We start from the raw sequence: 23,689 nt of genomic DNA on the forward strand, positions 1-23,689 counted from the left end.
TCACTCACAAAACCACAGAACACCAAAAATATATACATCTTTGTGTCTCTTTTCCTGACCATCTCCTTGATGGCTGCTTTCCTTCTTCCTTTATTTTAAGACCCATCTCCATGGAGGAAGAGCTACCATCCCATAAAATGAGGGGGTTCTGCAAATGTTTCTCACCTCTGAAAGGAGAGCTTCCAGGAAAATCACTTTTACTAACACTTTCTCCTCTAAAGGAACCCATGGCATGTTCTTCTGCCATACACTAATTAAGAAGCAGCAGGGACAAACTTCCTTGTGAATAGCTTACTTAAGACAACTGACTGTAGCAAGAGTAGAGATAACCACCAATGATGCTATAGCTCATCTTATCATTGATGAAATGAGAAAAAAAGAGTGATAAAGCAGTAGCAAGTATGAAAAGGGGAAATCTTGCCATACCAGCACATCAGAACAAGGGCTGGTATTACACTTATTCACCCTTCAGCAACTCCTCCTCATTGCTTTTGCTTCACACGACCACCAAATGACTTCAGTGGTACTTTCTGTAGGGGGTGAAACAGTTCTGCTCACTAAAATAAGGACTCTTTCCCTTTCAGTTCCCCTTCAGCCCAGCCACAAAGGACTCAGTTCCTAAAGGCTTCTCTCAGAGTCCCACAGCAGTGCCCACACTGGCTCAACACAGCATTTAGTTCCCTCAGTTTCTACTGAATTGCCAAAAGTCATACCAAAAAGAAACAACTTTGCCCCGATTGACTCAGTCTTGGAGCTTTCTTTTTCCTGCAAGTGTTAGTAAGGAAAAAAATTAAATTCTGGAGCTAATTTGTAGGTCTGTCTGCCTACATGCCTTTTCTTTTTGCAGTGTGGATTTTTGAGGTTTGGGATTTTAATTTTTTTTTATAACACACAGTAATGGAGTTCTTCATGTTTTACATAGATGGCAGGTAATAGCAACTTCCAACTATTTCCTGGCTTTTTCCCTCCTGCAATAAAAGATTTTTTTTAACCACATATTTCATTTTCTTTTCACAAATTCTTTAAGCAATTATTTCTCCTAATACTATCCAGTGGCAATGAGAAAGCTATTCTAAACTTCAAGACTGAGACAGCTTTCCAGATCGTCTGTATATTCTAACCCTACTTTATTCCATAACATCCTGTAGCCTCATTGCTGGAAATGTGCTCCCTACAGGTGTCCCAATGGGAACTGCACCTACAACAGTTTAACCCCCCACCCAGTTATCTTAGACTGCCTACACATGAACTATAAAAAAAAATTAAATGCAATTTATCATTTACTTCCAGACCAAATGGCCCATCTCAGGTTATATTCCAAATTAATTCTAATTATGCTTCTGGGAGCACAGTGAGTATCAGCAGAATATCCATTCTGCCTTGCAAGTTAATGATAAATTCCCATCCATTTCTTGACTTTTAAGAACTAAATTTAGCCCTTGAACATTTCCAGGTCACATGAATTTGAGATATGAATTAAATTTTAAATCTGCAATACTTTTTCTTGAGCAACTGCGGACAGTGTGACAAGAGCGGAACAAGACTAATGAGAAAAGAGACTAAAGCCAACAGTCCAGTTCACTGAGGGCATCTGGGGCAACTGTAGAAAGCTCTCTTCCCATGGAAGCAACAGTAAAACTGATTCCACAAATGTATGTGTGTAAATTTATATTCAGTGCTCCTTCACCACCAAACAAATAAATCTGTATCCCTTGTTGATATTTATGTCTGTTTTTGTAGGGCTACCAAAGAAACCCAGAGCCAGCGCCAAGCAGAACTTGTAAGCACCGTGCTCTGAGACACGTCAGGCTTGTATTTCCCAAAACAAATACTGGTCAAAGCAGAGATAACATTTAGACATTTGCTTTAAAGTGTAGCATCCTTCCACCTGCCAGTGCCGGCCGCAGAAGATCCAATCTAGTTAGCATATTCCTGACAGGCTGATGAGAAAGCTCCTGTCAGACACTGGCCAGCCGGGTGCTGGAGACGGAGCGCACAGCCCCAGCTGACTAGTTAGGGAGAGACTGCAGAGGTACAATTACAGAGGCATATGACAAGCTTTCATGCTTGAGTGACTTGAGAACCGATGACATGGCTTTAAACAGCAATCCTTCCTACCTCCGGTCACAAAACAGCAATAAGTCAACTGATGCACTGTTGTAAAATCATGATTTATTCCTTTGCTTTGAATACATGAGAGTGTGGTATGATGTTCTGGTAGACTACCACAGCAGGTGCACTTGGGGCCAAAACATCTAGGGCCTGCCTCCAGCATGCATAAAATCAATGCTGTAGCTGTGCCTTCCTGGAAAAGCCAATCCCAGCACTTTAATAATTTATAGAAAGACTGAATTAAAAAACTATTTGTACTGAAACTCATACAGCTCCATGTAACTAATAAGAATACATGCAGATGCAGTGACGTGTGAGGAAACAGTGCTGTGAAAGAACATACAGCTGACATTTAGGAAAGGTCTTCCTTTTGCTGCTGAAGTGAAATAACTAACAGCCACCTCTGTGAGCAGATCAATCCCTTTGTTTCATTCATCCTTTTGCTTAATCCAAAGCCACATAATTTGTTACTCTTTCATAGTTTACTGTTCAAAAGCCAGAAATGGTAATTTTTGCTACAAACAGATCTTACAGAGCATAATCCTCAGGCTAGCTGAATCCATCTCACTCTAACACTAAGCCTGAAGCAAGCTGTGAGGTTGGTGATAATCACATTATTAAAGTGGTTGGAAAGTCTAGCTAATAAAAGAATCAACAGTTAGGGCAAATAATGACCCGGAAGCCACAACAGAATGGAGTGGTGGAAAGTTTCTACTTGTATCTTGGTAGTAATTGGAAGGACTAGCAGACAAATATCTACACCAAAGAAAATTTTAAAGGGGATAAACCCACAGAAAATCAATTTAAAGGGAGATGCAAAGAAAACACAACTGCAGTATTCTGAAGATGTACATAAAACAAAGCCTGCTTGGCTGAAATGAAATATAAGCTGAAACACTCTAAAGATGGTTCTTTTTTTTCTGCTTTTAGGGTTTCTTTTAATTCAAAAACTCTACTCAGCAATTTAAAATAGGCAACCTTATTTTCTTCTGGTTTTTTTTCCTCTACAGTAAACCCTTTTAATACAGCATCACAATTTGTCCCCTTTATTTCCATACTAGGACTGATCCTTTACTTGAATATAATGGCAGTATGAAATTAATAGGGTAGACAAAGAATTCCTGAACGTAAGTAAGTGCAGTTTTCCATTCCTGGCCCCCACAAGAAGGGTGAGGAGAAAGTGAGCAAGGCCTTGAATTATGCCTTTTGTTATCAGTCACTGCCCCGAGATAGTGAACCGAAACAGAGCTGATAACTCGAAGGTGACATCACAATCCAGTCTCCATGAACTGACATAAACACTTGATATTCAGTTAACCCCAAAGATAAGACACAACTCCCTTAACAAAAAGTTGTGTTTGACTGCACTTTTTTGAACAAATAATCTTTTCTAGTATCAAGCTGTAATTTAGGAATATCAAAACAGGAACTTTGCAACTGAAAGTACCAGTCTGCTGTGTTTTGTATGCAACAGCAAAACAGCACAAAGCTTGCAAAGGCTGATGCCCAAATACACTCCATTTGCTTACTGTACTAGATCAAGCAATCCCCATGTTAAAGAAGAAATATCTTTTGCCAAAAACACATTTAATCATTCTTGGCATTTCAATTAAATTCTTACAGGCAATACTGGAAAGTGTTTCATTAACTTTTTAAACTATATTGCTCTGTAAAGAAGCAAGCCATCCATCACCCCTGTTCTGCTTATGAAAGAGATGAGCAGGCAGCACTTCTGTGAACTGAAGCTCTTAAGAAGTCAGGTATACTCTTCTGTTTTATCAGAACTCACTAGTGCAAGTGAAAATTAACCAATCCTGTATCAAACGCGGATCCAACATGATGTGGCAGTAATTCTGTTCAGCTATGAGTTAAATAATGCTAGTAGACTGAAAAAGCAACCAGTAAAAAAGTGAAGCTGATGTGCTGTCTCGTTTTGGATTTGACCTGCAATCTACTATTTGCATTCACAGCTTGGGGACACTCTCCAGGATATCCAAACACTACTACAAATGTCTGGAAAGTTACATAAATTATTTTCAAGTGAAGACACCAACAAGATGGCTTTTAATTCATTAGAAGGTTAGGAATCAACAGCCAAAGGTAAATAAGTGGAAGTTTCTCACCACCAGAATATTCTATCTGCTGTTGTGTAATGACTTCCAAAGAGAAATCTGATCATTTAAATAAGCTGGTCTAGATCAGCACAGTCTAACTCTGGTACTTCCTCTTCTCTTGTCACATCACAGCAATAGAGACCAGCTGAGATGTTCAGCCTAACAAAAACAAGTCCTAAGCAGATCCAAATGTAGACAGAGTACAATTCTAAATCGTGTCAAGCAGATGGACACGTGCTCACCTGCAGAATGAATCTTCCACGGGCTCAGAGCTGCCATCAGGATTCCTATATCCTCTCTACTGGAGCAGTAAAACAGGGCTGACTGGGGCATCATTGGAGCTGAGGTTTTTTAATGGTGTATTTCTTCTTATTTCCCCCTTTTTTTTTTTTCCCCCTTTAAATATAGCAAGCTGTGTTTCAGACTAGCAAAGTGAAAAAAAATTCTGATTCCACAGTTTTGCTACATCATATGAGCTTCTGCTAAGGCAGGTTCTTTGAAAGGGCTTTCCCTCCAAAATCCATATGCCCATTCAGGTCTTATTACTATGCTGTGATGCACAATTCTTTCCCTATCCATTTCAGGAAGGGGAGGGGAGCATGGCAAGCAGGAAAAAAAACCCTGTAATAAAATATGGAGATTTCCTAAAATATGGAGGTTTCCTAAAAAAAAATAACATCTTTGGTGGTTAAAAAGTCTATCATAGACTAGTAATGTTAAGATTATCTAAATAAATTTAGTATTTATTTTGCTGGTTTTTAGTTGTTCACGTGGCCTCTGCTTAAACGACCCCATGTTTGCTTCACTCCAGTTCCCAGGACTGACTTAGCTCCACACCCTGCACAGCACTGGGCAAGTGCTGCCTTTGTGCACTGCCCCAACTGCAGTTAGGGACCCAACACCATGCTGTTTAAAAAAATAATAAGGCAATTAAATTATTGCTACTGCACTGAGAACTGTAAAACCTGTCAGCCTTTTACAGCAATTCTGAATCTTCTCTATCTTCAATTCACTTTTGACTCAAAAAAAAAAAAAAAGGAAAGGATTTTTATCCATTTTTATAATCAAAGAATTCTCACTCCTTACAGCACCTGCAAGTCTTTGAAAACAGTATTTTTTAGTACTATATCCAAACTTGTACCCATGTGTTCATTTATTTGGTAGTGCAATTAGCAGTGCTCAGAAATACAGAATTGATTTTCCACCACAGAGAGCATATTAAACAATATGTTCTATGCAGTGTTCTTCAAAAAATTTAGGTAACTGTGCTTAATAGGCTGAAGACTCTGCCTAAAGTATAAGAATTATACTCTGTGATTAAAATTTGGTTATGAAGTGAGTGTCTTGTACTGATGAAAAACTGACTTGGGAATATTTTCAAAATACAGGGGATTTTAAGAATCTGTAAGATTCTGTGAAGAGTAAAATAAAATGGCATCTGAGTATTTAGGTATACTTTCCAAACAAAATGCAACATTCTTTTATTAAGCAGCCTAAGCAGGCATAAGGAGGGAAAAGAAACATTTTAATGTGGACAGTAGCTGAAAACCTTTAATTAAAAAACTGCTATTTTGAGTTGTACATTACTGACAGTCTGAAGAGCTGCTCCAAATCAGAGATATTACAGTGTGCACTCCCAAACCACTCTAACAAAGATGAATCTACCTATTACCAGGTTAGGATAGCAGCTATTATTAGGGACCCTTGATTTCTTTCAAGTAGCTCCAATGGAATAAGCCACAAGTGAATAATAAAGATCTTATAATAGCTCTTAAGAATTCTTTTTAGGTTAGAAGGCACAGAAATGAACTCGGGAGAGTTAAAGAACTCTCATCTCCTGATAAGAAAAATAATTAACCTGACTTAATGTATCGGAGTAGGTCTTACATAAATCAGACTTTTGTACTTCAAGAGCCAGACTAAAACCATATATTAGAAGAGTATGTAGATATTGTCTTATAAGTACACATGGAACATATCTAAAACCACAGAGGTCTGCAGGTCATTTTGTGAAATGTTCAATATATCCTACTTAAAAGGAGATGTGTGAAGTACTTACAGTGCTTAGTTTGCTGGAGGTAATAATGATTCGTCTCTCATGCAACATACTGGCATAAAGTTGCAGCATGTTGTTCACATCCACAGCAACAAAATATTCAGTGAGGTTTCTCTGTTTGAATGAAAAAAAAGTTAACAATATAGCAACAGTAGTAGCTAAGTGGAACATTTGATACGTATTACTTGTGAACATTTTTGTCTAATTAGTAGGTGGGGAAAAAAAACCAACCCCAAACTATTAAAGAAATCCCTTTGCACCAAAATTCGTGCACTTTAAAAATAATTAATTGGGTTTTAAAGCAAATGAAAAGTTAACTGTGGCGTAAGTTATTAATATTTTGCTCATTTCATTTTCATTATGCTTGTGACTTAGATTTACCCTTTCAAATTTTCAAATTCAAAAGAAAATGAGATTGGGTATTATATCAATATATGCTTTTAAGGTGACCATTACTTCCAACCCAAGAAGAGATCTTCTACCACGGTGATAACTGTTCTGTCACAGCTACAGTCATAAAACTGCTCATTTTCCAGGGTCTCCTAAAGTCAACACATTTTATTCCATTTCAAGTACAGCAAAACAGCTTGTTGAACAACACCAAGCTTTTGCTTGAGCTGTGTGTGCCAGGACATCAACATTCTGCAGAACTGGTGGAAGGTACTGGGTTCTTCCTGCAGCACCCTTTTCACCCCTGGTAAGAATCCCACTGTGGGGTTTAATCTGAAGCAAAGTCACCAACACTTTCCAATAATAGTTCACACATCAGAAAAGTGGGGGAAAAAGAGAAAAAGTGTGGGGGGATCTCTGTGTTCCAGCTGAATGTAACAATTATTTCTGCAGGGCACAGCACCAGAGACACACAAGTTCTGAATAAGCTAAAATAGCTACCAGCAATATTGCCTAGGAAACAGCAAACTTCTGTAAACATTGGAGAACATGTATGAAAATACACTAATACAGCCCTCAATATGCAAAATATTGAATTTCACACATTGATTATCATATCTGCAACCAGAACTGCTATTCATCTCTTCTCAGGTCAACACTGTTACTGAATGGTCACGTAGGAAGTCTATCAAGGATAGGCCCCAGCAGAAGGACAGACATCAACAGTGGAATTGTACACTAACATTCTATTCTGGATGTACACACAGCAGGAAGGTCACCCAGCCCTGAAAAAACAGCCAGGGCAAGTAGGAAGAGCTTCAGAGTGGGGTGACTTCCTTTTTGGATATATTGCAACATTAAAGCAAAAATAAAATTGAAAAGACAAACAAAGATCCAGTGGTCAATCCACTTTCATTCAAATTCATAAACCCATTATTAATTTCAAGACATGGAGTATTAGAGTTTTTCTTGGTCCATGCTGCATAGAATTTTGGAATAGATAAAAACCAGAGATTTAGGGCTACAAACACTCAGTTTTAGGAAAAAAACATCCGCTCTTTCAAATGTTACTTTTAAGGCGTTGTCAGAGGCTGATGCACCATGAGAATCTCAGTCCAATTTACCTCGGACACCCTCTAACACTGAAGTTGATAATGGTGTGCTGATTCTGTGTTGAAAAAGCTGTGTTAAAAAACAGTTCACAATCTTTTATAGGCCAATTTATTTTTGGGAGATAGTCACAGTTATTTCTTTGTTATAGTTTAAAAGTTACTGCCCCTGAAATACATGAACCTTACAACAAAAGGTAAAAAAATTCATTTTATTGCTAATTTACTGTAATTACCTCATCTCTTCACTCCTTGCATTTTCTAACTCTCCATTAGTACCTTACTATTTTGATTCATACTGAAGGGTGAGACTTTTATTAGTGGAGTAAAAAATAATTATAGAAAGGCACCTTAAAATTATTTTACCTTTCTCAAACCAGAAAAATAAATCTACATTGGCATTGTTGCAAGATCCTCCATCAGCCACATGCCCAGCTAGATGCCTTCCCATATTTTCTTCGATTTAAGCCCATAACACACCTTCTAGCCTCCAAAACTATATTAGAACACGAAGTCATAAGTTAAGGGATTCCTTAAAAACAGAGGCATTCAAAAGATAAGGTAAAACAAATGAAAATATACATTTAAAAACTAAGCCTGTCCTGCCCAATGAGTGCTAGCAACAAGTGTCCTCTCTTTTATCCCTCCATCCAGCAACTTCCCCTGGTTTCTTGAGCTGCAACATGGTCCATGTCACCTCCTTAGAGTCCTTCCCACCAGCACAGATGTACCCTCAGGCCTCCTCTCTGCTACCAACACCCTCCTCTGGTGTTTCCCAGCTCTGGGTCCTTCCCTGGCACATCCCACCCTGCATCCCTCCATGCTGAGGGGGGCCAGGAGCAGCTCCCTGCTGCCCCAACACCATCATCCACCAGAAACCAGCTCTGGGGCACTGCATGATTTTGGGAACCCCCACATCTTAACTTCCAGAAGGAAGTCACTGGTTGAAAGTGTAAAAACACACACCTATACAGCCATGCACAACTCCAGATTTAGAGGCTGGAGAAGGAAGAAAGGACCCTTCAAAGCTCTTTTATGAGATGCTATCTAGCCAAACATGTCACAGAGAACATGAGCTGAGATTTCCGATTTGCAATTTACCCACAGCACCATCCAGGATTTAGCATCTACAGAATGCAAGTCTTCATAAAGCAAATAAAAACTACAACCAAAAAGGCCCAAACCCTCTGTTCTTGGTGTTTGGTTAGCATACAAGTGTAGGCAGGTACAGCATGTTTTCAAAAAGCCTGAAACAATGCCTTCTTGCACAAAAAAAATTACTGCATATCTTGATGGGTGAATTTGCAGCAGAGCAATGCAGTGTTTAAAGGGGAAGTATTCAAATAAAACACAAGGTGATGAAGGAGAATATATTTTAAGTAATCCTAGTAAATGCAAAGAAGCCAAGTAACTACAAGAAAAGGGTGGATATAGCAGTGGTCAGAAATGCCCTGTTAATGCTTTAAAATGGGTTAATGAATGCAACAGTAACTACCAACTAAAGGTTGCAATAACAGACATCAATCATTTCTAAAAACAGTCTCAGAACAAAAAAAATCTCCTCTTCATAAAAGCAAAAGTTCAGCCTAGCCCAAAATGAGGTTAAATAAGAAATGGAATACTTACACTTTCAGGGATAGTTGGCAATCCAGTTATATCAGGAGTAATGAAATACGAGTGCTAGTGAATGGGAAAAAATAATTGATAATTTATGCACACAGGAAAAAAAAATCTTTTCGTAAAAACCCATTTAGGATTTCCAACCCCATTTGTGTTTAAGCAAATAGCCATTTTTCTAATAACATTCTTACTGCTGCTAGACAAAGAATTAAGCAGATCACGACACAAAATGACAAGCTCTGGTTCTGCACAGCACAAAACCAAGGGAACAAAATGCTGGGCTGTAGTTTTGAAATAACACTGAAATTAAGCCAGCTTTAAATGTTGTCATGAGCCTGAGAGAAGCATTGATTAAATTAAGCATTGAATTAAAAATTGCAACAAAAAAATGCTAAAGGATAAAATGTAAATTTAGAATGGAAAAGAAAAACCACTCACATGAGAAAAATATTTAGAACAGAAATATTATTACTTGATATAAATTCTCTTTCCAAACATCTTTGAACCAAAAAATGTGGTAACAGAAATGCAAGATCTGAAGCCTGAGATCCTGCAATCATTTATGAAATACATTAACAATTTTATGCATCTTAGTTTGAGGCCATCTAGGATGTAAATATAAAATGGGTTAAACTAAAACCAGATGTAATGTAAATTAACTCTCATTAATCCAACGCTCCTATTAGTTATCAGACATGGATTTAGCTCAGTAATTTTGAAGGCATTTTTGCATGTTAGTCTAAATTTTGAAGGAGAAAAAAAAAATGACTGCATGTTACGTAAATAAGACAATTACTGATTTTTAGCTTTTGGTTTTTTACAGTATTTTGTTGGTTTTTCAGACTTTTTGTTTTTACAGTACATTTTTACAATTGTAATTAGCAACACAAAGACATAGCTTTCATAGTTCTCAAGTCAAACTTGAAAAATATATACCAAAACTAAGACTATAAGACTTAAATGTGTCTTGCATTCAAGAAAAAAAAATTAATACTATTAAGGCTGTGTAGGAGACTTATTAAAACAGCTTGATGCATTTAATAGAAAATTTTCCCCACAAATTAGGTCATTTGGCAATAGTTAAAATTTAAGGAAAATATTGGCTTAAAAAAGGCATCCCATAAACATCATACCATTTGCACAATAAATATCACAGGTATTGTTTCCCATCAACACAGGAAAAAAAATATTTTTTTCTCTGCTCAAGAAGAGGAAAATATTCAGATTAAATTCAGATAGAATCACTGCATTCTTCAGAAGTATATTGAGAAAAGAAAATTATTCCCTATATGTAATAAGGTCACAGAATATTTATCAAAAGATTTCTCAGTAATGAAGTTATTAACTTAGAGAAGTAATTATTTCTAATTAACAAAGTAATAATATTTCACTCATTAAACAGAAAAGGAAGCCAGATCTATGAGAAGCAAAAGCTATTACTGCAGTCATTAAGAGTCATAAAGCAGCAAAAATACTGTGGTATGGAGTCCTTGCACATCTTTGTGAACTCCCTTCGAAGATAAATGACCTTGGAAGAGATACTAAATTAATAGTTGCTGTCCTGTATAAGGTTTTCTTTAAAAAGGACACTGGAAAATGCAAGTTTTGCTCATCAGATCAAGGGTTTGATTTTTGTAGCAGTTTTTACCAAAGGATTATGATGCACACACACACATAGCTCTGAAGCTGGATTTAAACAGAAAAGGTATGTTAATATTAGATGGGTCATTTAGGCCAAAGACAGCAGCAGAATTCCCCAAAGGACAGGTATAAATAAGCCTCAAATCAACAGAGATGTCCTATAGCAAGTGATTATTTATTTAATTATTATAAGTTTTAGATAGTCAGTGCCTTTTAAACTCACCGATACAAGACAAGGCTGTTTTTTCAAAACTTGCTCACTTGCAAAAATCATCTCTTGGTTCTTATGCAAGATGAGAAAAAGATTGAATAGTTGACTTTTGAGTTTTCCAACAAGAAAGGCCAAAGCTGCCTCTACTGTTTGTAATAATTCATGTTTAAAATACTGGCTGAAAGTAAGTTTTATTCCTTTTATTCCTCCCCCATTTGAATTCAGACTTAGCTAGCCTTCCCAATAACAACAACGTTTTTTAAAAATTAAAACAAACAAAAAAAAAGTGACCTAAATTATTTTTAAGCTTCATAGAAGAAATGACCACGTCATGGATTTCAGCTGCAGAGTATTTGTTACTGGGACCAACAGAGAGTACAACTTGGTCTCTAACTGGACAAGGGCATTTTGACCAAAGATTGCTGGGAAACACCACATATCCAGATACTGGATGTAATTTATGCACAGTTATGCACACACAATCCTAAGGACCACTGTGGTCTGCCACCCAAACCCTGCTGCAGTATCCATGAGCCTTTACCCTGCTGCAGTATCCATGAGCCTTTACCCTGCAGCACATTTGAGTGAATGAAATCTGAACCAGACTGATCCTGGCACAAGGAAAAGCCATCTCAGGATGCCATTTCTACAATTATTTTTAGACTCTAATTTCTTTTTAAGTCTATGACTACTGATGGCTCCAGTCTAGCTTTTTTTACCGTATCTGAGGACCAAGAAAGAAACATCAAGACAGAAGACTAGAACTGCAAGTGGCAATAAATATTTCCCTGCTCCCTGCAGCAGTACAAAAACAGAGGTGTCTTTAGATCCAACAAGCATTGGGATTCCAACTGAGCCATTCCTCCCTGCTTTGTCCTATCTGAGCCCACAATATTTGCTCTACTGTCCCAGCAGCCAAGCATTTGGCAAGAGGTTTGCATTTCAATAGCCACTGTTCAGCAAGAAAGATTAGAAAACTCTTTGATATAACTGGGAACAAGGCATAATTGAGAAAAAACAATTCCAAAGTCAGACAACATTGAAAGAAAACCAACAAGTATCGACTTTATAGCAAGCAATCTGTCATTTCAGCGTAGCCAGCTGTATTCACCAAGACAGCCATGTCCACATTCCCCACAACATTTATTTTGAGGTGAGCAAGTTATGGACAAGATGAACTTGGTGAGAAATACAAGGAAAAATATATTTAAAACTTTTTTATGTCCCTCTGAACCACAGGAGTTTTGAAGGACATTTTATAAAGCATTTTAGAGTTGCCAAATTTTAACTGGTTTAATACTACAATTAATGATAGCAAAATATTATTTGAGATACAGAAGTATTTTTGGTAAAGGTGCTAGGAACATTACACTGCCAACAGAAAGAAAAAACGTATCAACAGAAACAATTCCAACTGCAGCCTCAAATCCAGTTCATTCTTTTGGTGAAAAACAACACGCAAGACTGGAAGGACTTTCAAATAGAGTCAATTAGCACTGTACAAGGTGGGAAAATATTAGGTCTCTATAGCCTAAAGAAAAAACAAGGAATCCAAAATATGAAAAATTAAAATAAAATAAAGGTAGCATTATGTTAAACAGCAGGGATCAGTAACTGCTGGAACAGAAGTGGTAGACTCCATTTTTCCTGCCCTCATAATAGGGCCAAATGCTCTTCTAGAATCTGTGCTTACTTCAACTGAAGTACAGGGCTTATTTCTAAGATACATGAGCTAAAAGTCACAAGAAACCACACAGATCAGGTCAAGATAAATAATATAACGATATTTCAGTATGTGTGGAAGCAAAACCTTTATAAAATCATTACTTCCTGTGTCCTGCAACATGCAATGGCTCAACCAAGACCCAGCTATTTGCAGTAACTGTACAGATGCTCTGAACATGCAAATGGCTCGGAGACAGCAGAGGTTCTGTGCTGGCTTTATATTTCACACAAGCTCTACAAATGTATTTAAACATGCACTCACAAGCTAATTCTGGCTAAAACTTCAGGAACCCTAACAATGACATACCCACTTTTTGATGTTTCTGCAGCAACACCATCCTGCCCCACTATCACCATCCTGCCCCACATCACAAAAAGTTGAAGTACAAAAGCAAAGGAGGCCTGGACACGTTATTTCACTGAGATGTGCTTCAAGTTCCACATAACAGAGTGTACTTCTACTGCTCTTCCTACAGCATTTTTGTATGATTAAGCAAAACTACGAAAAAGAGGAAGAAAAATAGGAAAGCAGCCAGCTTTCACAGACTTTTGACCAATCCTGAAACTGTACCTACTCAGACATAAGAGGCAATAAAACTGAGTTAGTGTCTCCTGATGCACAGCAGGAGAAACCAAAATTGTCTACATTAAACAGCTGGAAACACAAAAAAGTAGTTCTAGCACTGTCAGATCCCACTGCAGTTTACTTTCTCATCCATAGAGCAAAATTCAAATTTCTTCTTCTCTATGACTACGACTTTTAGAAAACAACATGAGACAGAGACAGACTCTACCCTGCACAGAGGGAAAAAAGGAGGTTGTCCAAGCCAATTAATGATGGGAAGCAACACAAATTTACTCTTTCAAAGGGTTGAGGTTTCTTTTTCTTTCAACTTTACCTACTATTTCATAGTCAGTAGGAACAAAACAGAAAAAATACTTACCACACTTAAACTGACTAAAGCATTCGCCTTTGGCACAGGATGGCTATACAATGATTTCAACAAATCATTTGAGTCATTCTCCTATAGGGAATACATTTTAAAGTTAATTAATTATCATATAAAAACTAAATACTATTTGCTACACATCAAACTACATATTGACAAAGAGATAAAAATATTTAATAACCAAAAGAATTGTAATACATAGTGAAGTATTTAAATATTAAGTATAAAGTTCAGGGCAGGTTTGTATCTCATAAAATGATTGTATCTGCAAGTTAAGCCCATCTCTTACATGTTTCCCCACTCACTCCTTAAAGGACTTACATCATTTGCAACTGAAAACTGGGATACCATGTCAAGCTGGTCTGTACATCCTGGACATCATCTTCCTCAAACTTTTAGCCATGATAAAGGTTTCTTTAAAATTTTATTCAATATGCCTCATCAAAACACGTAAAACAGTCAGTAAGGTTTGCTAAAATGTACTTGCAGCTACCTGGTTTAACTGGTATCTGTCACTTTGGTCTCTAGAAGGGACAATTACTTGGGAAAGAAAAATGATTGGCGCTTTTCTTGGTTTGAGGTTTTCATTCAGTTTCGGGGTTTTGTTCATGGAGATTAAATTCTTTATGTAAAAGAATTTACTTCTTCAAAGTAAAACCAAAAGTATCAGAGACAAGCCAGGGCCAGCTTTTAAACATATTATTTTGAGTTTACAGGAAGCTTCTGCTTCTCCCTGTTAGAAGAGGTTGCTACTGGATCTCATAGCAGTGAGCAAGGCTCGGGGTCTAGCTCTTGATGAACAGTGCCTGGGCCAGGAGGGAGCAGCGTCCTCCCACAGCCTCCTCCCACAGCCTCCTCAGCAACAGGTACGGCTCCAGGCAGTGGAACAAACTGCTTCCATGCACTGCTACAACTCTCTGACCCACCAAAGCAGTTGCCTCAGCACATAAGACAACAAATCCTGCTACCTCAATTGCCCGAAGTAAGAACTGCAGTGCCAGCACTGGTGATCAAGACCCCTACCCCCTTCTCTCAAATACAACCTTAATAACAGTTTTTTCTACTATAGTTAAATAGGGACCAAAACCAAGGTCTAATTAGAGCATTTGTAAGACATATACATTCCACTTCATTGAATCACACAGCTAATACCAAACTTTCCTATTTATCTTTTTACATACAATATCATCATTGTCTATAGTTCATTTACTGTAATGCATAATTATTGCTTATTCTGTACTTCATATTTTTTGAAATGTCAGCTTTTCCAGTCTACAGCATATGGCTAAATATTGATTTTTTTTTTTAATTGAAATCTAATACACTAATATAAAGCAGAAAGGTATAGCTTTAATGTTGCCAGTAAAGACAGATGCCAGTAGGTCCTTTGCTGTGTAGTCTTGGAATACATCTAATTGCTTATGAATATGCAAACTAAACTATCATGATTCTTCACCAAATGCTGCAAGTAATTTTGTCTAGCTACTTGAGATGTCAGAATTACAAGAGGTAGTTTTTAGTTAATCTGAAGGGTGAAACAGTACATCATATTTTATACAGTTCTGAACAAAAGTGTTTGCAGCTGATAATCAGATAGTTCCAGAGAGCTACAGTTTACAATCAGTACGTCACACAGCTCTCCAGTGATGTGACACTGCTCACACTTCACACAGGACCTGTTTATGCTGAGACTGACACATTATAAAGGTATATTTTCAGCAGCTTTTTTAGAATAATGTGGGATTCAAGTGACTGTGGAAGCTGTATGTTCAAATTCATTGAATTTCAGTAAGAGGAATAAAACTTGCTTCTAAAACCTTAAACTTTTAAACCGTATAGAATTCCTTTACAGTATTTGAAATGGTGACTAATATTTCAAGGAAAATATTTTACACAAAGAACTAGAATATGTAAAATTACCTGTTCTTTAGCCAAATAATCTGCCAGGGTATTTAGGAGCTTGTAGTATACCTCAAACCATGGTAGGTAACTAAAACAGGAAGAAAAAAGTGTTTTAATAAAATATCAATGTATTTTTCCAGTGCTTATAAAATACTATGATGATTGCTCTGACTTGCACATTTTTATAACATCTCTACACACAAATAAAAAGCATATCAAATTTTTCCCCAGAAATTTAATGGCACATCACTGATAGACAGTATAGGTAGACAGTTTTTTTATGCTGGAGACTTGCATGAAGTTCCATTAAGCACAGAATAATTCATAATACTTAGACTTCTTAGTATTTTCAAGGCACCAAAAAAACATTTGAAACATTTTCTAATCTCATTCCCACTATCATTAATTTTTTACTGATTTCAGTAGTTACTTGCAATTTTGAAATTCCACATCTTTCTACACCCAGTGGGCTGACAGGCCTGCTGCTTGGAGAATGAAAACCAACTTTGTTTGTGCAGACCAAGTACCCCCTGTTTGACAAGCGGTGCAATGCTGTGCAATAGCAGAGATGTCACATTATATGTAAGGACATAGGTCTCCCTATAAAGTCATTTCTATAGATAAAATTAACTTCCAAAAATAAAACTATTCTCCAATATTGCAAACACAAACACATTAATACATCTATATTTAAAAGACTTTTAAGACAAGTCTGCAGCCCGTGAGCACAATACTGTCACCGAGTTAAACAGAATCCAAGACAAATAAGACATAACTGAAGAGCACAAGAAAAGAAACTCCAACACAGTGGTATTAGTTCCAATTTGCCTTCTGTTTCCAGAGGTTCTCTTTAACAGTGATATCATCAGTGACCACACCTTACAGAACTTTCAACCATCACTATTTAAGCTATTAAGTCTGATAAACTAAATAATCACAATATAAATTATGCCTTATTTACAAGTTACACATCTTCTCATGTCTGTTAGAATTTTATCACAAACATTACTGAATAGGTAATAGTTATAGTTAATATTAGTTGTGAGAGATCAGAAGGGGGAGCTGGAAAGGAAATAGTGCCTGAAAGGTTTTCAGAACATTTCATACCCATATATAACACTCCTACAGACTTCATTCTTCAGTGCAGTGTAAATCCACAGACATGCATTTCTTAAAGGCTTTAGTGCACACTGAGGACAGACCTTACATTTCAAATGTATATATTCCAGGAAATATGCTAACTGCAACTGCAAAAACCCGGTATGCAGAACCAAAATGTTTTCCCTGATAGGAAAAGAAAAGCTGTCAGGGGAAACCCTGGCTGGTAGAGAAGCCAAGTACTGCTTTGTGCAGTGAGTCCAGTGCAGGGTTATGTTTTCTTTGTAACACCGCTGTTCTCAGTATGCAGCTGGCAAGGCTTTAGAAACAGATCCTGATTCTTAGGAAAAAGCACAGCAAAAATCTAAGCACAGTTACAGTTAATGCATTTTTTAGCAATCTTTGCTGTCTTTAGAAATGCTTAACTACTGACTCCTAAAAAAACCAAAACCTACTCCCCCCCAAAAACCACAAAAAACACCTCCAAAAAACCACCAAAAAAACCCCACAAAAATCCATCATGAATTTGCTCTTGCCAAGCAAAAGAGACAGAGGCAATGATTTAATGATTTCCTTTAAATCCGCCATATTAATGTCTTTATCACGCTTTACCATACATTGTGCTATTAATCAAAACAACATCAACCTCTTAATGCTCACAGACATTTTTAATGCTTGGTATTGATGACAGTGGTTAAGGTGTGACATTATTACATTTGTTTTTCAATATTTTCTTAATACAATCATAAAAGTTACTTTAGTGCACCTTTGTAAGGCCACTCACTGCTTACAGGTGTGAACATTCCATGCCTTTGTAAAACACCCACCATATCAGCACCTAAAACATCTGATCTTTGAGCATTCTCTCACCTAGGACTCCTGTTCTATTATCTTCTCAAATCATGCTAACCTGGTTTTACACATCACTGAAACACAGCAGAGAGAAGCAAACAGAATTAATTGTTCGCTGCAGTCTTCAGAGTTTCTGTAAATGTCAGAGCTGTGGAACAGCTTCACAACCCAGAATTACAGCAGGGACTGGAATACTGTCCTAGCATTTTGTCAAAGTCAAGGTACAAGGTGGGTATAAATCACAAAGTATTTTTATAACACTGCACACACAAATTGGTAAGACTACCTAAAGGCTTTCCAGTTTCTTGCTATCACTTCTGTGTTAACAGAATACATGACCCCAGCACATTTTGCTGTAGAATACTCCCAAATCTCATCTAATAATCTATTTTTGATAATGAACATTTATGAACAGCATTCCATAAAAATAAATTCTATTTCAATAAAATATTAATCATACTTCTTTTCTATATGCATGATCTCAGCTCCCCTATTACTGAGAAGAGAAAAAGTAAATTCAATTTTTAAGCATTTAAAAAGGTCAAATTAATTATTTGAAATTAATGAACCCTAACAGAAAGCCAAGGGAGATTTTTACTTCATACAGCAAGGCATGCTGACCAGAGTCAGCATAGAACATAGCAACTTGCATAGAAACTTCTTCCCTTAGCAACATCAGGTTGATGATAGACTTCCATGTCTTTGTGCAACAAACCACTGAGGAAAACATCCTACTTGACCAACTTTCATAGTTCATGAAAGTCAGTTTCCTTTATGAGCTGAAAGAATAGTAAAAGAATTGCTTTAAGCCTTATAACCACAGACACAAGGTTAATATCATTTCAATGTGCCTCTGAAACCTAAAAAATTAAGGAAATCAAAACAACTACTCCATGACATTATATGGCATGAAACCAAAGAACCTGCCAGAACCTGTCCTCTGCTTCTTTTCTACATCATCTTCAGTTCTTCAACAGCACGGCCTAATTGCAAAGGCTTTTGACAATATTTCTAATTATAATGTGCTTCAACAAAATATTACAAAGGTCTACTGGAAAACAACAAACTTCCATTTCTATTTCTCTTTTATGTATTAGCTAATTGTAATTCACTTAGCATAATAAAGACTTGTTATACCTGTTTTTTCATCAACAGTAAAGAGTGCATTTGCATGTGTGCATATACAATGCATCTCTGCATTCAGAGTAAGCACAGGTGTGTTTGTTCATGATGAAGACACCAGCAGGTGGTTTTTTAGATTCTAGTACAAGCTAGACTTAGATTACAAGATAAATTTAGATTTTAGTACAAGCCCTTGGCAATTTGTTAAATCCTCAAGGCTGTCAAGCAACACTTTTGTCCTCTTCCATCATAGGCTAATTTTGGAAGCACGTTTGTTAATAATCCTACAAATTGATTTGGGCCACTCTAGTAAACAGATTGATTTGTAGAGAAACACTGGCTGCTATAGGCTTTACATCTTTATCCAGCATATCATACTGGACAAAGAATTGTAGATGGAATCACAGACTCCTGTTGGTTGGAAAAGACCTGTAAAAGCATTGAGTCCAACCATCAACTCAGCATTGCCAAATCTACCACCAAACCACATCCCAACCACCACATCTACCTGTCTTTTAAATCCCTCCAGGGATGGTGAATCCACCACCTCCCTGGGAAGCCTGTTCCAGTGCTCAATAATCCTTTTTTGTGAAGAAACTTTTCCCAATATCCAATCTAAACCTCCAGTGGTGCAACTTGAGGCCATTTCCTCTTGTCCCATGACTCATTACCCAGGAGAGAGCCCCACACCCACCTGCTACCTCCTCTTTTCAGGTGGTTGCAAAGAGCAGTAAGGTCACCCCTGAGCCTCCTTTTCTCCAGGATAAACACCCCCAGCTCTCCCAGCTGCTCCTGATCAGGCCTGTGCTCCAGACCCTTCAGCAGCTCTCTTACCCTTCTCTGGACCTTTTCCAGCATCTCAATGCCCTTCCTGAAGTGAGTGGCCCAAACCAAAGACAGAGTTCAAGGAGCTGCCTCAGCAGTGCCGAGTACAGGGGGACAATCCCTTCTCTGGTCCTGCTGGCCACGCTATTCCTGATCCAGGCCAGGATGCCCTTGGCCTCCTTGGCCACCTGTGCCCAGTTGGCTCTTGTTCAGCCACTGTCAACCAGCACTCCCAAGCCCTTTTCCATCATGCAGCTTTCCAGCCACTCTGCTCCAGCCTGGAATGCTGCATGGGGCTGTTGTGATGCATGGACAGTACCAGGCACTTGGCCTTGTTGGTTTGTTTGCATTTGTTTGTATGGCAGCTAAACTCCAGAAGCATTTCAGGTCAAAGAATCTTCTTACCTTGTCCTGTTAACAAATCCTGCAAAATTATTTAATCTTTCCTAGCACTGTAGAACTAGTCTATGTACTGAAAATTCACAAATGTGCATCAACATCTACTACTTGGGTAGCTATTTTTTTCCATACAGCACAGAAATGCACTGTCTGAAACACGTAGTTTTTAACTGGCTGAATTTGACAGAGGAGACCTGTAATATATTATTCCTCCTAATTCAGAACTGGCACACTAATATGTACACTAATATGTACCTTACACACTAATGTGTACCTTAATGTGTTAAGGTACACACTAATATGTACCCTAACAACAGATAAAATCAAAATTAAAGTCCATTACCAGAAAAGCCTCACCACCATACCTGTAATCATAAAATTATTTATGAGCAGTCAGTACATTTCATAATTAATTAGCTGTCTTATAAAAATGTCTAAAGGTTATCAATGAAGTCCCTTTGCAGTATAGAAAGTAGAGGAAAATCAGGGGTTTAATGTTTAATTTTAATGTATTTGCAACTCTAAATTAATTTCAGTCCTTAAACTATGAAACCACTACTGGTTTCTTATTTATTTTTCTTTAATTGCAGCCACTGTCCTTGCATTCCTCAAGTCACAATCAATAACGGTTTGAAAAACAAACATGCAAGACAAACATAGGGAAACATCCAAAAACATACAATTTCTCTTAAATATTTCTTCCATAATCATGAGAAACATAAAAACAGAGAATATATATATATATATATATATATATATATGTATATATATTCCCTGATGGAGAATACAGGGGTCTTTATTTAAAAGTACAGCCCCTGTCTGTCAGAAAAGCAAGAGACCAAGATCGTTCATGGTTAATTAAAAACATACTTAGCATTTTCTCTTAATCCAAATGAGCCACAAGGCAGGAGCTCAGACTTTTATTCAAAGTCACGCACAACCCTTGTTGCCGTAAGTACACTTCCACCTCACCGGTGCTTCTGCTACAGCTCTGATAAAACTTTACATTCACAAGTCAAAGGTTAAACAAAGGAGAGGAAATGTTTTCTGTCAAATAGTCAGGTAACCACTAACAGTCCTGAACTATCAGCAGGAATCTAACTTCTAGTAATCAAATAAAACTAAGGAAACTGCCTTTCCGTAGCTAAATGTCTAATGTCTAGGGGCTACTTTTCTGTCTGGAAAATTGACACAAAATGTGTAAAATTGAAACATTCTGCTTCTAAGGGATTTGCCTAAAGGAAGAGTGAAAAAGTTTCAAGCGTGGTCTGAACTGAAGAACTACAAAGCCTTACCACATAAACCTGTCTTCCTTATTAGAGCATTTCATTTGGAAACTTAGGTGACAATTTTACAGTCATAAAATTAATGAAATCTAAGACTGAGCATTTTAATGATGCATTTTGTGTTCCTCTGCATACCTAAGGTCAACCTCAGAGTCCATCAAGAGTTTCAAATTATTTGTACTTTGTACTAAAACCATGCAGGTAATTCAAAATCAATTTCGTGTAAACCCAGAAACCACAGCAAGCAGCAGTGATACTTAGAAACAAAACCCAGAAGAACTAAGTCTACTATTATCGAAAAGCAGACATTCACGTTTCTACTGTGCCACTTCAAACCTCAACTAGCAAAACTATTACCCAAAAATAGGAAAAGTAAAACTAGGAGAAAAGATCCAGTAGAGAATATGAGCTCAGCAAGGTATTTTACAATATGCCTATTGTGTACTCCTTGTCTTACAGGGCTGCATTAGCTCAACACTTTGTGGAGAGGGAGGAGGTGACACAGCAGGATTCACACCGAGAGCTTCACGAAGCAGCCATGTAGCTTAATGAAAAGCACTAAATTAAATAAAACCTGCAAAGGAATCACACAGCATTTCTAGAGAATAATCCAAGAGTTATTTTCTCATCTTACTATGGTTTAGCACTGAATTTGGCAACTGGAGTCAAGCTCTGCTCATTCATTCTAGACAATATAATGTCACAATTAAGTTCTTCAAACAAAAATGCCTAAGAAAGCTACCTTGGGAAATTTTTATTTCATTTTATAAATATAGTATTTGAACAATACATTCTGATTTGGAAGAAAATCCTATCTATACAATTCATATAAATGTGTATATAAAACACAAAAAAACTCCATAAAACTTATGGAATAATTTTGTATGTACAGTTTCAAACTATCCAGTTTAAAGCAGGACCATGTGGCTGCAAATTCAGAGATAATTTCCTTTAATTAGTGTTTCAGATGGAGAATGAATTATAGACCAAAGTCCCATAAACCACAAGACTTTAATCTTACATGCAGCTTTGAGTTGCTAGTGCAAAACTTGAGGACAAGCAGCCTTTACTTCAGCATTCAGTTAAGAATCCCATTCAGCAGCTGAAATTCTATCTCTTTAGAAGCCCTGGCATAGGTTAGCACATGGCTTGGTACTATGCACAAAGGACACAGACAAGGGAAAAGCTGGGTCCTGCTCCCCACTCATCAGCCTACCCAAATTTCTACACTATCTGCTTCCAACCACTTTGACTGGCTTGTTCCTGCTCGTCTTTAGAGATTTTTAGTTACATTTCAGTTATTTATGACAAATTGAACTAAGTTTTCTGTATTTAACTATCTATAATTGTCTTTGTCAAAGCCTCAGTCAGTAATCTTATTATAGTCCTCTTGTCCAAGGGGATACATCCATGAGCACAGGAGAAGGCAGTTTGACGTGGCGTTTCTGTACATCTGCACCTGTGTGTTTATATACAAGTCCATGGCTGTTGTGCACACACCTGTGATGAACAAGTGGTGTGAATTGCCCATACATCAGCCATCATGTGTATACATGTGATATACATGTGATATAGGGACAAAAGCGAGGTTGAACATGCATACAGACCCTTTATATGACAGCATTCTTTTTTTATTATTATTTGGGTTAATTTAAGAACAATAAGCACATGCAAATGAGAGACAGATAAAATGCCCAGTGAAATCTGCTTAGTGAGTCTTCTTTCACTTGGTCACTTCAATGCATCTTGGGATTCAGAGGAGAAACCAGACTTGCTACTAGAACATGAGATGGAAATAGTGATGCATTCCTTCCATCTGAGCTAAACACAACACAACACAACACACAGACACATTCTGGAGATAAGCAGAGTACCCAGCCACGAATACAGTGCTATGAAGCTAGTGCTGTTATGCATTCAGCTGTGCATTGTAAATTTGAAATTGTCACAATAAAAGCAATAAAGGCAATGCTTTGGATACGGTTCAGTGAAAAATTATAGCTTGCCACTTTTCATTTTCGTACTTATTTCTACCAAGTAACAGACCATTGACTAATCTCTAGCTGATGCACGTCCGTGGGGAAATGCTGAAAGAAATACCCAGTTTACACCAGCTGAGAATTTACATCCTTTCCTTTGCAGCATTCCATACAGTACTTAAATGTACTTGAGTGTGCATAACTGATTAAATGTTGTTACAGCCACACAAACAATGCAAAAAATTTTGTTTCTAGCTTGATGAGGGAAGAAAAGATTAACTCAGAGAAAATAGCTAAA

The 23,689-nt window shown here is 37.3% G+C and overlaps 1 protein-coding gene across 2 annotated transcripts in view; it reads right to left on the reverse strand.

Moving 5' to 3' along the window:
• DENND1B (DENN domain containing 1B) overlaps positions 1-23,689 on the reverse strand; it is a 154,547-nt gene that overhangs the window by 64,786 nt on the left and 66,072 nt on the right. The window contains exons 6-10 of one of the 2 annotated variants that reach the window (XM_053985040.1): positions 15,849-15,918; positions 13,923-14,003; positions 11,266-11,325; positions 9,408-9,461; positions 6,286-6,396 (exon numbers count right to left, since the gene is read on the reverse strand). In XM_053985040.1, coding sequence (XP_053841015.1) covers positions 6,286-6,396; positions 9,408-9,461; positions 11,266-11,325; positions 13,923-14,003; positions 15,849-15,918 — 376 coding nt within the window. The remainder of the gene's footprint in view (positions 1-6,285; positions 6,397-9,407; positions 9,462-11,265; positions 11,326-13,922; positions 14,004-15,848; positions 15,919-23,689) is intronic. The other variant, XM_053985041.1, reaches the window with a different exon arrangement.

Source organism: Vidua macroura, chromosome 9 (assembly GCF_024509145.1).
Source record: "Vidua macroura isolate BioBank_ID:100142 chromosome 9, ASM2450914v1, whole genome shotgun sequence".
Lineage (NCBI taxonomy): Eukaryota > Metazoa > Chordata > Aves > Passeriformes > Viduidae > Vidua > Vidua macroura.